The sequence below is a fragment of the Diadema antillarum genome, unplaced genomic scaffold (assembly GCF_040938485.1).
Source record: "Diadema antillarum isolate AM-2024a unplaced genomic scaffold, OU_Dant_1.0 seq00000367_RagTag, whole genome shotgun sequence".
Taxonomy (NCBI): Eukaryota; Metazoa; Echinodermata; class Echinoidea; order Diadematoida; family Diadematidae; genus Diadema; species Diadema antillarum.
Genome location: NW_027271368.1, coordinates 773,396 through 786,543, shown reverse-complemented (window position 1 = coordinate 786,543; position 13,148 = coordinate 773,396). Strand labels below are relative to the sequence as shown.

The following is a 13,148-nucleotide window of genomic DNA, read 5'->3' as shown; positions in this document are numbered from 1 at the left end:
CAAACTGAACACTTAATATGCCCATCTATCTATGAGAGCGTTTTATCAGAAGCTGATTGTGACATGACACTCAATGACAAGTCGTCAATTCTTACATGATGCAGCTATACTACCTTCAGTACGGTAGGCCCTATATCATGTTTATATAAAGTGGATTAAAGAATCTCTGGAACTGTGTAAGTTTATGCTGTTTATTCCAGCCCAGATGGCTCAGTGAAAAGTACGTAGGTCGAGACTAGGTCATGAGATTTGCTGAATTCTGTATTTTGTTTGCATCAAATTAATATTGCTGAGTGAAAACGGTTTTCAGTAGTGAATTAGTAGTATGGTATCATCATCATCATCACCTTCATGCTGTTTGTAGCAGTCTACAGTTTTTGTCCCCAGTAACGGGGATGATTCGAATTATACCTCACAGCAATAGCTCTCACACCTTCTTGTCATCTCTCCCGATTTGGGGCATCCTCCTGTCTCAAGCCAACCTCAGAGACTCCAACCCAAAGCACCTTCTGATCTGGAGATTCTCCCACCTGAAACCCCTAGCAAATGGGAGACTCCAAGTTGATGTGTGCGAAGCGCGAAATTCCTAGGGTTCTAGATGCTCTCTGGTGCTATCTAAGGCTTATTTTTTTTCAACATACAATAGCAATAAGTAAGAAATCTTTCCAACAGGAGACACAGAGCCAGGGTGGGAGAAATTAAATCTCAAGCGGGAGAACGGGAGATTTTATAAATATGGGTTTTCGGCGGGAGATCTCCCGTTGAAAATGGGAGAGTTGGAGTCTCTGGGTTTTCGGCGGGAGATCTCCCGTCGAAAACGGGAGAGTTGGAGTCTCTGCAACCTTCCCACAAGCAAACTCCTCCTCCAACTGTCTCTTCCTCGTCATGTTCGGATGTCCCCGCTTTCTTTGCTCATTTAAACTCGGTAGGCGCATGCTACTTGTTCCTCAGAACATCATCCTCGTCCTTCCTCGACACACGCCCATACCATCGCACTCCATTCGGCCTTGCCAAGCAGTGCGTACTGGTACAGACATGAGGATGCACGAACAAAAAGTGCACAGAGATTGATGAAATTAATATCAAAATTTATTCGACTGTACATGTTTTTGCACTAATCTGACATATGAATGAAATTGAAGATTATACCATGTACTGTACATAAGTGTCATAATTTGTCGGAAGCGATTGGAAAAAGTAAAATCTTCCTTCTAGTGAGGGTACAGTTTCAAATATTTTCACAACCTACAGCTCTGATTTATGCTTTTGCTTATTGCATCATAAGGGGAAATTTTATTTTAACAAATATTATCACCAACGTTATTTTAATTAGCATTCAAAATAATATCTTCAGATTGCTCAGAAAGATGGCAGTTGATGAAATGCAATCATCAAGACACAAATGCACCTGTGGAATTTCTTTGTGCATCCATAGAAAACTTACACTTACAGCTGTTTGAATAATTACAGCCAGTTGGAACTCCATTTCTCAAACCCCCTTGATACTCAAAAAAGTAATGATAAACCCTTTGCTCTTTGCTTCTGTTTTTGCCTACACCCTCTATGCAGAAGTTTAGACACTTTGCAGTGAAAATTATGTATCATCATAAAATTCCTGTCTGCTCATCAACTGATTACTCTGAGGTGACATCACTACCTGTGCATATTGTGAAATCGATGAAATAATCAATCTTTTCAGTTCTTTCCATTTTTCCCCTTGTATTTCCCATTGGAGAGCCTGCAGGTTTTATCCACAATCATCTCTTTTTGTCTTTGTACATTGTGACCTTATATTTGTATAATTTTTATCTCTATTTATGATAGGTGGTAGAATGCTGAAAAAATGGGAACCATCGAAGAGCTAGCTGTCTTTCAAGAGATGAGAAAAGAACAGATGGATGAATCTGTATCTGTCGAATTGGGGCCACAGGTCAACGCCAGGCTCAGCTTTGAGAGAAGAGGTGGGCCAAACAAGCCTGACGCGTTCGGCCATTACAAAACATACGCTTCTGACTTGTTCTTCACATATCCAGTGAGTATCAAAGGTTATATGTGTCGCATTTGTAGGATAATGCTAAACTGCTCCATATTATTTTAAATAGCAGATGACTAAAGTATTCACCAAGTCGTATTCTATTGAAGATGGCATGTCAAACTCAGTTAGGTTTTGCTGAAGGGAGATACAAATTGGTAAGGGATGGACTTTGTCAGACTGTGTCTAATTTTGTCTAGTAGGTTACTGTAGGTTTTTCTCTCTTGAAATTTTTTTGATTCGTAAAGTTGGTCTCAAGCAAACCTGTTAAAAACTCCCTGGATCATGAGATGTCCCTAATTCCAAGATAGCAGTACAATACGATACACAAATGTCGAGATTGCAGAAAATTTGAAGTATGATCTGCAGCACTGCACAAGCTCTACATGGTGTGTTACAAACTAGAAGCTATGAAAATCCCCTTTGCAAGCATAACTGTAGTAGAAAACATGGCTGTTTTTTTTTTTTTTTTTCAATCCAAAGTCTGAAAAATGTAATTCCAGACCAGTTCTTTCCTGTTGAGTGACAGCAGTCAACTAGTTGATTATTATGGCACTTTCAATTTTACCAGCACAACAGTGAAAATTTAATCAAAATCAGATCAAAATCAGCCACATTGCTCAAATTTTTCAAACTGGGAACATTATCAAATGATGCCTAATTTTAATGTCATCTCTCCATCTCTCCCCTGCTCTCATGCAGCTGAAACTGATGCTGCCAGCCTATGCCAGCTCCTCAAACTGCCAGTGGGTGTACAGCATCAACTTTGGGGGCGGTATAGTGTCTGGCGATAACGTTGAGATACAAGTGGATGTGCAGGACAGCTGTTGTGCTCTGCTGACCACCCAGGCATCCACAAAGGTATATTTGCCTTGTTGTTGTAACACCCCTGTCAATATTAGGGAGCTTTAGATTTTAGACTCGCGGACGTTCAAAGGAAAAAAACATGCTCTGAGCGTGCACAGAAGCGCGCGTCAAGTCAATCTATTTTCAGCTTGCGTCGCCTGAGTTTTTCACTACATGTACTGGGCTATTTTTACGTCTGCACAGTTTGCAACGTAGAGAACTGCTTGATGCACCGATCATATGGGGGCGCCATTTTATTTTTTATACATTGTGTCCCAGCGTAATCTAAAGCTATTTTTCAACACGACGCAGGGGAGGGGAAAACGTCCAGCACCAAAATCTAAAGCTCCCTATTCCTCAACATGGCAAACATTAGTGTCTTTAAATTCTGTTATAAAATGGGTTCAAGAATGTAGCCAATTGGAAGCGCTGAAATGAGTCACATATGCGTGTATTAATTTCTCACTAACATGCACGGCCTGACATCACAATGTTTACACTAGCAGTGTGCACTCAATCAGTTGTTACAAGTGCGTCGCGCTACTATACGCGCTGTCAATCCTGTAAACAACTTCTAGTTCGGGCTGCCGGCCGGCCTTTCTTGTGTGCATAACGTGTGGCGTACGTATACTCTTATACGAACAGTGCTTATATGTGCGGGATTTCCGAGTGCGACGTGCGTAAATGTTTGGGACGAACATCTTCGGACATCGATTCTTGAGCGAGTGCTACATGTAGCTGACTGGTATTGACCCACTAAGGTACGTGAAAAATGCTGTTAGTTTTCGACCCATTTTATAAAACAAATGATGCACAGGATTATTTCGTGGCGTTAGTGGAGATGCACACTAATGCACTCTATCCTGTGCATCATTTGTATAATATCCCTCGTTGGGAGCCTTTCTTCCTCCTTCTCATTTGTGGGGGTAATGCGTGAGATGCCCCCACAACCCTAACAAAACCAAAACCAAAACCAACAAAGAAGCATGACAGAAAGAAAAACATTGAGGCTGAATTAATTCAAAGTTCCAGAACGTGATGCTCAGTTTTATATTCTATTGGGCACCTCTTCCATTGTGCTGTAAAAGAATGTCCCAAATGATAGCGCATGATATCCTTGCATATTTACCAAAGAGAAAATTATATTGCTAGTGTGTTTGCAAACACAGCAAGCAGAGACCACAGTGTGCTCCCTGTATAACGAAGTCCTCACGGCCAGGACTAGTGGTTTTCTTTTGTTATATCGAAAGTTTGTTCAGTAGCCCATTAGTAAAGTATATAAAGATAATAGATGATAATGTAGGGCATCAGTTTTTACTTTGTTGCATCGAACATTATACTACAACCATGTTCGTTATAACAGGAGTGCACCATACTAGTTCCTTGAGAGTAACCTGTTGAAGACGAGTCCCGAGAATACTCGCGCTGGAAATGTGTGTTATAGCAAAATCAGTCTGTCCTCAACAGATTAATGATTGATAACCAGCCGTTTCTGCGTTGACCCAGGTGTACCACAGTGAGAACGGCATGACGAGCCAGCAGAAACTCCAGGGCCATGTGGGCGCTGGTAGCCTCCTAGCAGTGCTGCAGGACCCAGTGACCTGCTACGCATTGGCCAGATACAGGCAGACGCAGGTGAGTGACCCAAGCTTTCTCAATTCCTGTCTGAATATTCCCCAAGCTTTAAGGCAAGCCCAGAATGTGTCCTCCTTTCAGATTGGTTGATCTTCCTCCATCTCTTAACTCTATATGTGCCACGGTGTAAACCTCCTGTGTGCCACATTATTCTGAGACAGCAACGTAGTCATGCTTTGGGAAAACGTTCTGTTTTTCATGTCTACGTAACTTGTATAGATTTTTGTTACCCTGGACATTTAATAAGCGAAGTAGTAGAGAAAATGCCAACCTTTGTTTTGATGGAAATTGTACAACAAATGCATGACTGGTTTTCGTTCAAATGACCAGTAGCTACATTATTGTATAAGAGGCATGACTTTTGCACACAAAACAGTGACAGAAACTTAGAACTTACTCGCAAATTCAGTAGGGAATACCTCTTGATAGTCAATCACCACATAAAATGCAAGCTACATGTAACAGGAATGAAATTGTGAGAAACGCTTTCATTGCTCTGCGGCATTTGGCGATTTATCAATCGTTTTGGGAGGGCTTGTGCGTTTGAGCAGAATTTGCGAAGTTGGCACGCCGTCAACTGAGTCGGGCATGCGAACGTGGCACATAAAGAGTTAATCTGCACCCAGTTTTACTGACATTCCTTTCCATTCTTCCTGGTGTTTTCTCTTTTTTTCTGTCTTTCTCTCTTAAGTCTCAGCAGTAAGAACAAATTTAGGGAACCCGTGTGTCAAATTGATACCATGTTTACACAGTGACTTGGCTCGGGGATTTAACACGTGAGCCATGCTCAGCACTGCAATTTTGTTTCATGTGAACGCAATACTGTTTGACCTGCTTTGAATACCACAGTTTTGATCCACTAGAATGGCAGGTTACAATCTACAAGGCAAGTTGAAGTCACCTTGTTTTATGTGTGTAAACAGAAAGTTGTATTAAACCCACTTGATCTTGGTCAAACACAGCATCTGATACACTTGCCCTTGAAAAAAAATGAAGAAAAACTGTGTCAGAACTGATTAAAAACTTCTTAAATGAGAGTATGATATATTTCTCTGGCCCGTATCTCCCACCGTTTGTCTGTCATTACTAAAGAGTTTTGATGTAAGTGAAAATGGCAGCCTGGTTTTCATGGACTGGTTGACTGCCGGAAGGATTGCCAGGGGAGAGAGATGGGACTTCACAAGGTAAGAACAGTGATACGTGCCATATGGAGGGCTCGACACTAACGGTGGCCCGGTGGCCCAGGGCCACCAAAAACGCACGTCGGGCCACCAAAATTTCAGAAATGAAGAATTCGTTAGCCTGATCGGGCCACCAAAAGAGGTTGGATGTTTGCCTTTGGGCCACCAAAACTAAAAGTTAGTGTGGAGCCCCGCCATATGTGTGTTCATTTGTTTATTTATTTATTTATTCATTTATTCATTTAGTTATTCATCTATTTGTTTATTTATTTATTTATTTATTTATTTGGTTATTTATTCATTTATGTATTTATTTATTTGATTATTTATTCATTTATATATTTGTTTATTTATTTGTGTATTTATTTTTAATTTATTCATTTATATTTATATTTATATTTATGCATTCATTTTAGTATTTATTCATTTATTTATTTCATTGTTTTTACATATTTGTTATTTACCTGTCTATCTGTTAATATGTCTCTTTATCTATTTATGTATCGTTTATTCATTCATTCATTTATGCTCCACTTTTAAGTTGTATACGCAATGCTATATCAGCGATGAATAGACATCCCCTTGCACCAGTCTAGATAAACCATACACACCGATCTATTCAATACATTGCGGATGAAACTTCTCTTTATTCATCTGTTTATTCATTTATCTTTTTTTTTTATTGGCTGCTTTTCCAAGGATCTCTATTTCCTACTGCTCATACATGCAATGATTGTCAAGGGGCTCTGTTACTTGTAAAAAATAAGAGCAGCAATGAATTCCTTTTAGAAAATATATGGATATGTGGAAATATGGGAATACCCTGATTTCACCCAAGGCATCTTTTCATCACTTTCTTTGGAGAGACAATAAACAATAAATTCCATAATATTGCATCATGGGGGGGAGGGGGGGGGGGGGGAAGGGGGGACAGCTTCCTATCAGGTAGTAAAAATGTTTTTGATATCGCTTACTCTGTAGTTGTAGATTTGTCTTATAGACATCAGACGAAGACTGAAGGAGAGTATACTGCCCTACTTTGGCAAAAGGAAGCAAGTGACAAAAGTGACATTTCTCGTAAAAGAGCAAAATGTGTCTGTCATTTACACTGACGTCAATGGACTACCATGATGTCTTATCTATCATATTCTCTTAGTAGGATGAGTGTTTCTGCATGAAATTTGGCCTGGAAGAAGAACTCATTATGTGAATTATGAAAACATCAATAACTCAAATTTGGATGGTATGTCACTTGCTTCCTTTTGCCAAAGTAGGGCAGTATAGTATACAAATACACCAGGCCTGAGAGGCTCTTGTTGAAACTATGTGCATGAGCTGACTTCAATAGCGCTATTTTTTGAGGGGCGCTGCTCCAAAGAAAATAGTACTGTTGAAATTCCCGAAAGCACATAGTTTAACCGGTACCTCAAACAGTAGCTTGGTATATTTGTATTATATCCCTCACAAATTAAGTGGAATTTACTCACTGTTTACAGTTCACAGTTGACCGGTCACCCAGTTATACAAGTTCATTTCTTCTATGCACAAAATTACACACGCCAAGTGGATGCATGGTCTGCAGTGCACGATACCCATTTATTTGTATTTGAGAACCTAACCTGTCTTCTCGCGAAGCGAAGACGCCGTGTTGGTTGAAAATATGTACTGGATTTGTTTCATTAAATTAAGCGGGATGCAATACTGCTCATGCACAAAAATATGCGGGCCTGACGTGTAAGTGGTACATTTAGCAAATTACCCATGGGATTTAGTTTTTTACTTACTTCTCCCCTAGAGAAATAGTTGGACTCTGAAGGGATAAGGCTTTACATAGTGGAAATATGTTTTGTCACTTTTAATGCTCTTGACCAATCAGTTACGGATTACACTTTACTATCCTGCGCATAGGATGTGCCATGCCACCCATATACCTACAGTCATGGCAGATTTTAGATTTAGTGGGACTAACTATCATGATGTTGCACATATTATGTACCTAAATAAATGTACCTGGTATTTGTTTTTAATATTTTCACGTCAGCCTAGCATAGTGTATTCACCATCATCGAGTACGTTGTTTTCTTTGGAACGCAAACTTAAAATTGTGATGTTCGAAGAAGATTTGTTTTATTCGGAGATGTGCAATAAGAAAAGGTGATTAACTTTCACTTGATGGGCATTCCAGCTATTCCAGTTCCAACTCGGTCACCTTCAACGGCGCCCTCATCTACCGCGATTCCATCCACCTGGAGGATACTCCACTCCTTAGCGTCAAGAAAACGATGCAGGCCTACAACGTAGTGGCATCCTGTGTCCTCGTTGGTCCCGCTGTGGCAGGAATCGCTCAAGACATACTGTCTGCATATGGTGGCATGCGGGACTATGGTCAGTGCTGTTTGTTTTGCTTTTTTAAGTCAAATGATCATTAATTCCTTTTTAATTTTGATTTAAAAGCACACATAGCATATAGGTGAGAATGATTTTTTGTTGTTGTTGCACATGTATGCAATAATGTGTACTGATTTTTTTAAGACACATTTATCACATTTATATCTGATCAATTATACTCTTATTTTTTTTTTTCAGAAAAATTGTTTTTTCTGTTCATTTTTCCCCCCGTAATGTGTTTTCTGATGTGAACCTCACAGTATTAGCTCTATTTTCAGTACTTTCCTTGCCAATGCACAGGTACGTAAATACAACTTCATTAAGTTAGTTTGTCTATAAGACTTTTTGTGTGTCTGTACAGAATGAGGTTGTGGGAAATGGGATGAATGTGACCAAATAAACCATGCATACACTAGTTAAAGCATCAGTTCAGATTTTTAGTAACTGAATGGGTTACTCTGATCACCTTTCCACTCTTATTTGATAATGGGATTAGGACTTAGCAGCATGGTTCAAGTAGCCTCATGATAATCTTGCTATACCTTATTAATATTGTAGAAATGTGAAATCTACACACCATTCTCTCAGCTGAGTATGTTGGAGACTTTCAGATGATTACCAGATCTGGAGTTACTGTGTTGTATTTTTTTTTCCAATTATTCTTGTAATAGTGTGTGTTTCAAAGCAGTTATGTTATCGACGCAGTGAACTGGAAATGAACACAGGTAGAGTAATCACTGTGAAAAAAATCCTTCTAATCTAAACCGTGCTCTGTGAATTGCACTTTTATGAGAAGAGTGTTAAATTTTTCTGTGTGATTCTGATGTGTTCACAGGGGCAAAGCAAAATGCCAACGTGACCATAGGGGTCAGTCCAATCGAGAAGACGGTGAACGGCGAGACAGTACATGGAGCCGTCGTCAAGTTTGCTAGCACATCAGTCAGTGAGGTAATGTGAACAGCGTCCACAAAACATCAGGCATTCCTGTATTCGCCATATATTTAGCGTGTCTAATTTTTCACAAATCGGGACTTCCTGACAATTTCGCGAGTGGTTACATTCGTGATTGTGGAGTACAGTACTGAATGGAGGAATGTATACCTGCACATCACATTCATGTTGGGATTAGAGTTAATATTTTCATGTGTTTTAAATTCGCAAATAGCACTTGACTTACAAAAATTCCAAAATAAAATCTCGCAAAATATTCGGTGTAGTCAGTAGTACATGTTATCTTGATCATCTCACTTAATTGTCCCCGCCGAACGAGTTCGAGCAGGGGACTATGAAACAGGCTCCGTACGTGTGTGTGTCTGTGCGTCCGTCCGTGCGTCCGTCCGTGCGTCCGTCCGTCCGTGCTAGCGTCCGTGCGTCCGTCCGTCCGTGCTAGCGTCCGTGCGTCCGTCCGTGTGTGCGTCCGTGTGTGATCAAAATGTTCAATTTGCTACTTCTCTGTCATTTATGAGCCAATTTTGATTCTGTTTGCTTTATATGATAGCACTACATGGGAGCTTTAAAACTTCTACACAGAATTTCAGTTGTGACCTTTGACCTTGACCTTTGACCTATATTGTACATTTTGCTACAAAATGCTACTCCTTCGCCATTTCTAACCCGATTTCGATTCCGTTTGCTTTATGTGATGGCACTAGGTGAGGGCTTCAAAACTTCTACACAGAATTTTGACCTTTGACTTCTTTGACCTTTGACCTTGATTTTTGACCTTTATTGTACATTTTGCTACAAAATGCTACTCCTTCGCCATTTCTAACCCGATTTCGATTCCGTTTGCTTTATATAATGGCACTAGTTGAGGGCTTCAAAACTTCTACACAGAATTTTGACCTTTGACTTCTTTGACCTTTGACCTTGATTTTTGACCTATATTGTACATTGGCTACAAAATGCTACTCCTTCGCCATTTCTAACCCAATTTCGATTCCATTTGCTTTATGTGATGGCACTAGGTGAGGGCTTCAAAACTTCTACACAGAATTTTGACCTTTGACTTCTTTGACCTTTGACCTTGATTTTTGACCTATATTGCACATTTTGTTACAAAATGCTACTTCCGGCGGGGACATATATTACGCACCGCGTAATTTCTACTTTTCCTTGTTGTTCCTTGTTACCACGTGATTAACTTCATTCTGTCTTTCCTCTTTGGAGTCATAAAGCACCACATACGTAATAAATGTGTTACGTGGCAACATTCTATCCGTATGGTGGTCAGTTGGCTAGTTACTGTGGGTCAGAGCTGCCAAGTTTTTCTGTTTCTACGATAAGAGTATCGAAGTGATGATGTCACTGTCTTTTATTATAGCTTGGGTTGGAGCCAGGCGCAAGCATAGTTAGTAACAATATATTGTTGTTGGGGCGACAAAACCTTGTATCTGAAATATGTCAAATGTTCAGGAGAGCAAAAAAACATGGCAGCCAAAGCACCGTAACAAATGGGATAGTCTTTCCTTTGACATGGTGTGGTGGCTTCAGTTTTGGAGTTAGACAGCTAGGATTTTGACAGGACATCACATAACTGATTATATGACAATTAATATAAAAAAGAAAGGATTCCCGCCAAATTTTGAGGTAATCAGGTTTTCTCACCCCAGCGATGATATTTAGTGTTCACAGATGTTTGGGTCATGTGAGGTTGTGTAGAGCCAGTTTCCAAGGTGATGAATGGCTTATGACATCACACCTTTGTATTCTGTAGGCCCCCTGAAAACATCAACACAATACTACATTGTACTACCTCTTCATTTCCCGACAAGAGAATATTGCGGTCTCCTTGATTTGAGAGTCATTTTCACCTGCTGCATTGAACACGATAGCATCTCTGTGATTGATCTTGGGAATCCCCCTGACTTTGATAATATAGGAATGTTGGCCGCCCTGTGACGTGACTGTGCATGATAGAGCCAATAACGGGTGCAAAACAGGTGCATGATGGTGATGGTTGCTAAGCCACGCCCGGTTACTGGTATCCTTGAGCTTGAGGATTTACCCACAATGCTCTCCACTCTACTCCTGATTTAATTCAACACTGCTGATGAATGCTGGACTCCCTGGCTTATGAAAATAGAATGGGCAGGCACATTTTGGACATTGGAAAAACTTGACTGCTATTGGGTCACCTTTAGATTAGTTAGCAAACTAGTATGCATAAGATCTCCCTGTGTATTACCTTTCCTAATCCAGTAGAGTCCTGAAGTATGAAATGAATACTGACATCATAGACATTCATCGCCATGGAAACTGGCTCCAGACAACGTCATGTAACCCAAATATCTGTAAACATAATGGTTGCTAACCATACCCGAAGCCTTGGGCAAGGCTATTTTGTGTAGAACTAGTGCTAAGCTATAACAGAAGACTGTGACATCATCACTTTAGTACTCTGTAGCTTAAAAAAAAAAAAAAAAGAAGTAGAAAATAAAAGATATTGAGGTCATATATATATATTTTTTTGCCGTCATCCCATATTCCATTGTATGATGTCTTTCATCCATAAATCTTTTAAAGTAGTCAATTTTCTTCTCTAAAATTCAGTCAGATTGTAACCAAATTTATCTTAGATTATTCGTCATGACAGGAATAGACAGTTGTTGAAAGAACCATGTGCCCCCCCCCCCCCACACACACCCTCTTTCTCTTTCTTTTTTCTTTATGTGATATGTGTGTGCCTCAATGGATTTGAGGTAGACAAGGAGGATTACAAATTCTGTTATGTTCCCCAATCCACTGGGTACCAACCTCCACCAGTCCTCTTTTTTTTTTTTTAAAGAAAAAAAAAATGAATAAAATATGCAGAGATACTGTACATGTACCTCTACACATACAAATATTTTTTTTTTTCCTCAGTGCATCTTTGTTGCTTGCAAGTTGCATTATTGATGATTTGATGCTTGTTACCATGGCACCATCCTTTTGATTTTTGCCTTGTCTCTTTCTGTTCTATCATCCCCAGGTGTACTCCAAGGTGGAGGAGCTCCTACATCCGCTCTTCCCGACATTGGGGGGTAACCCCTTTGAGGACAAGCACTGAGGAGAGACTGTGACATGGAAGTGGGAGGGAGGCTTGGGCCCCCACAGGATTCATTACCAAGTCATGGAACCCCCACATGTACCATGTTGGGTTATAAGTTCTACATAATCATGTCACACACACCCAGGAGAAGCAAAAACTGCCTTTGTTTATTTGCTTGGTTGTGGTGGTAGCGATCGTTGTTGTTCCAGATGGGTGTTGGGGGCAGAATTGAGGTGTAATTTTCCATCCATCTATTGCTGTGACCTTCAATTTAGTTCAATGAAATTGATTTTCTTGGTATGAAACAGAATATTAAAAGCTTCCACAATTTCTCACATTACAATCAGACACAAATGTCAGATATGTTTATGAGTATGAGAAGGCAAAATTACGATTGACAAAAATGAGTTAAAACAGCTATGGGGTATAACAAATTATCATCATTATGTATATAACACCTACCTGTTCATGAATATATGATGCATCACAAGTTACCCTGGGTTACCGTAGTACCCCTGGTTACCGCGTTGTGTAGCGCCACCTCACGTCCACTCGAGGACAGCCGCAGAGAAATGCATGCACTGTGTGTGCGTGTACATAGTCACTCCCATGCCACTGCATGTAATACGATGCATGCATGGCAGGCTGTGCTAGCAATAGCATGTGCTTCAGTGCACTGCAGTGTAGTGGCTAGCGCCGCTAGCTTCTGCACCAAAATAATTTCCACTTTTGGCAACCCAGGGTACAACCTTTCTAAAAAAAAATAATAATTCAACAAAATGGCTGATTTTCATTTGGTACCCCGGGATACTGTTCATGTCATCATATATCAAAACTTTGAGGGGTGATATTTGCTTAGTGTGCTGTAAGAAAATGTACCAAAGAAGCTGACGGTTATGCTCCATACTATCACATACTGCCCTTCCCTAGTATAGTCAAACCTGTCTTGGTGACCACCTGTCTATAGCTGCCTCCTGCCGTATACAGCCACTAAAAACAATTCCCTCTCATAGAAAAAGCATGTTAAAGAACCTGT

The 13,148-nt window shown here is 40.1% G+C and overlaps 1 protein-coding gene across 1 annotated transcript; it reads left to right on the top strand.

Moving 5' to 3' along the window:
- The first annotated feature begins 1,843 nt into the window (after window positions 1–1,843).
- On the top strand, window positions 1,844–12,187 carry LOC139731219 (uncharacterized). The gene is made up of 7 exons (XM_071642104.1): window positions 1,844–2,032; window positions 2,735–2,893; window positions 4,385–4,513; window positions 5,606–5,697; window positions 7,880–8,079; window positions 8,918–9,030; window positions 12,053–12,187. The coding sequence occupies exons 1-7, from the start codon at window positions 1,844–1,846 to the stop codon at window positions 12,128–12,130; spliced, it is 960 nt and encodes a 319-aa protein (XP_071498205.1). The 3' UTR covers window positions 12,131–12,187.
- The last annotated feature ends 961 nt before the right edge of the window (window positions 12,188–13,148 follow it).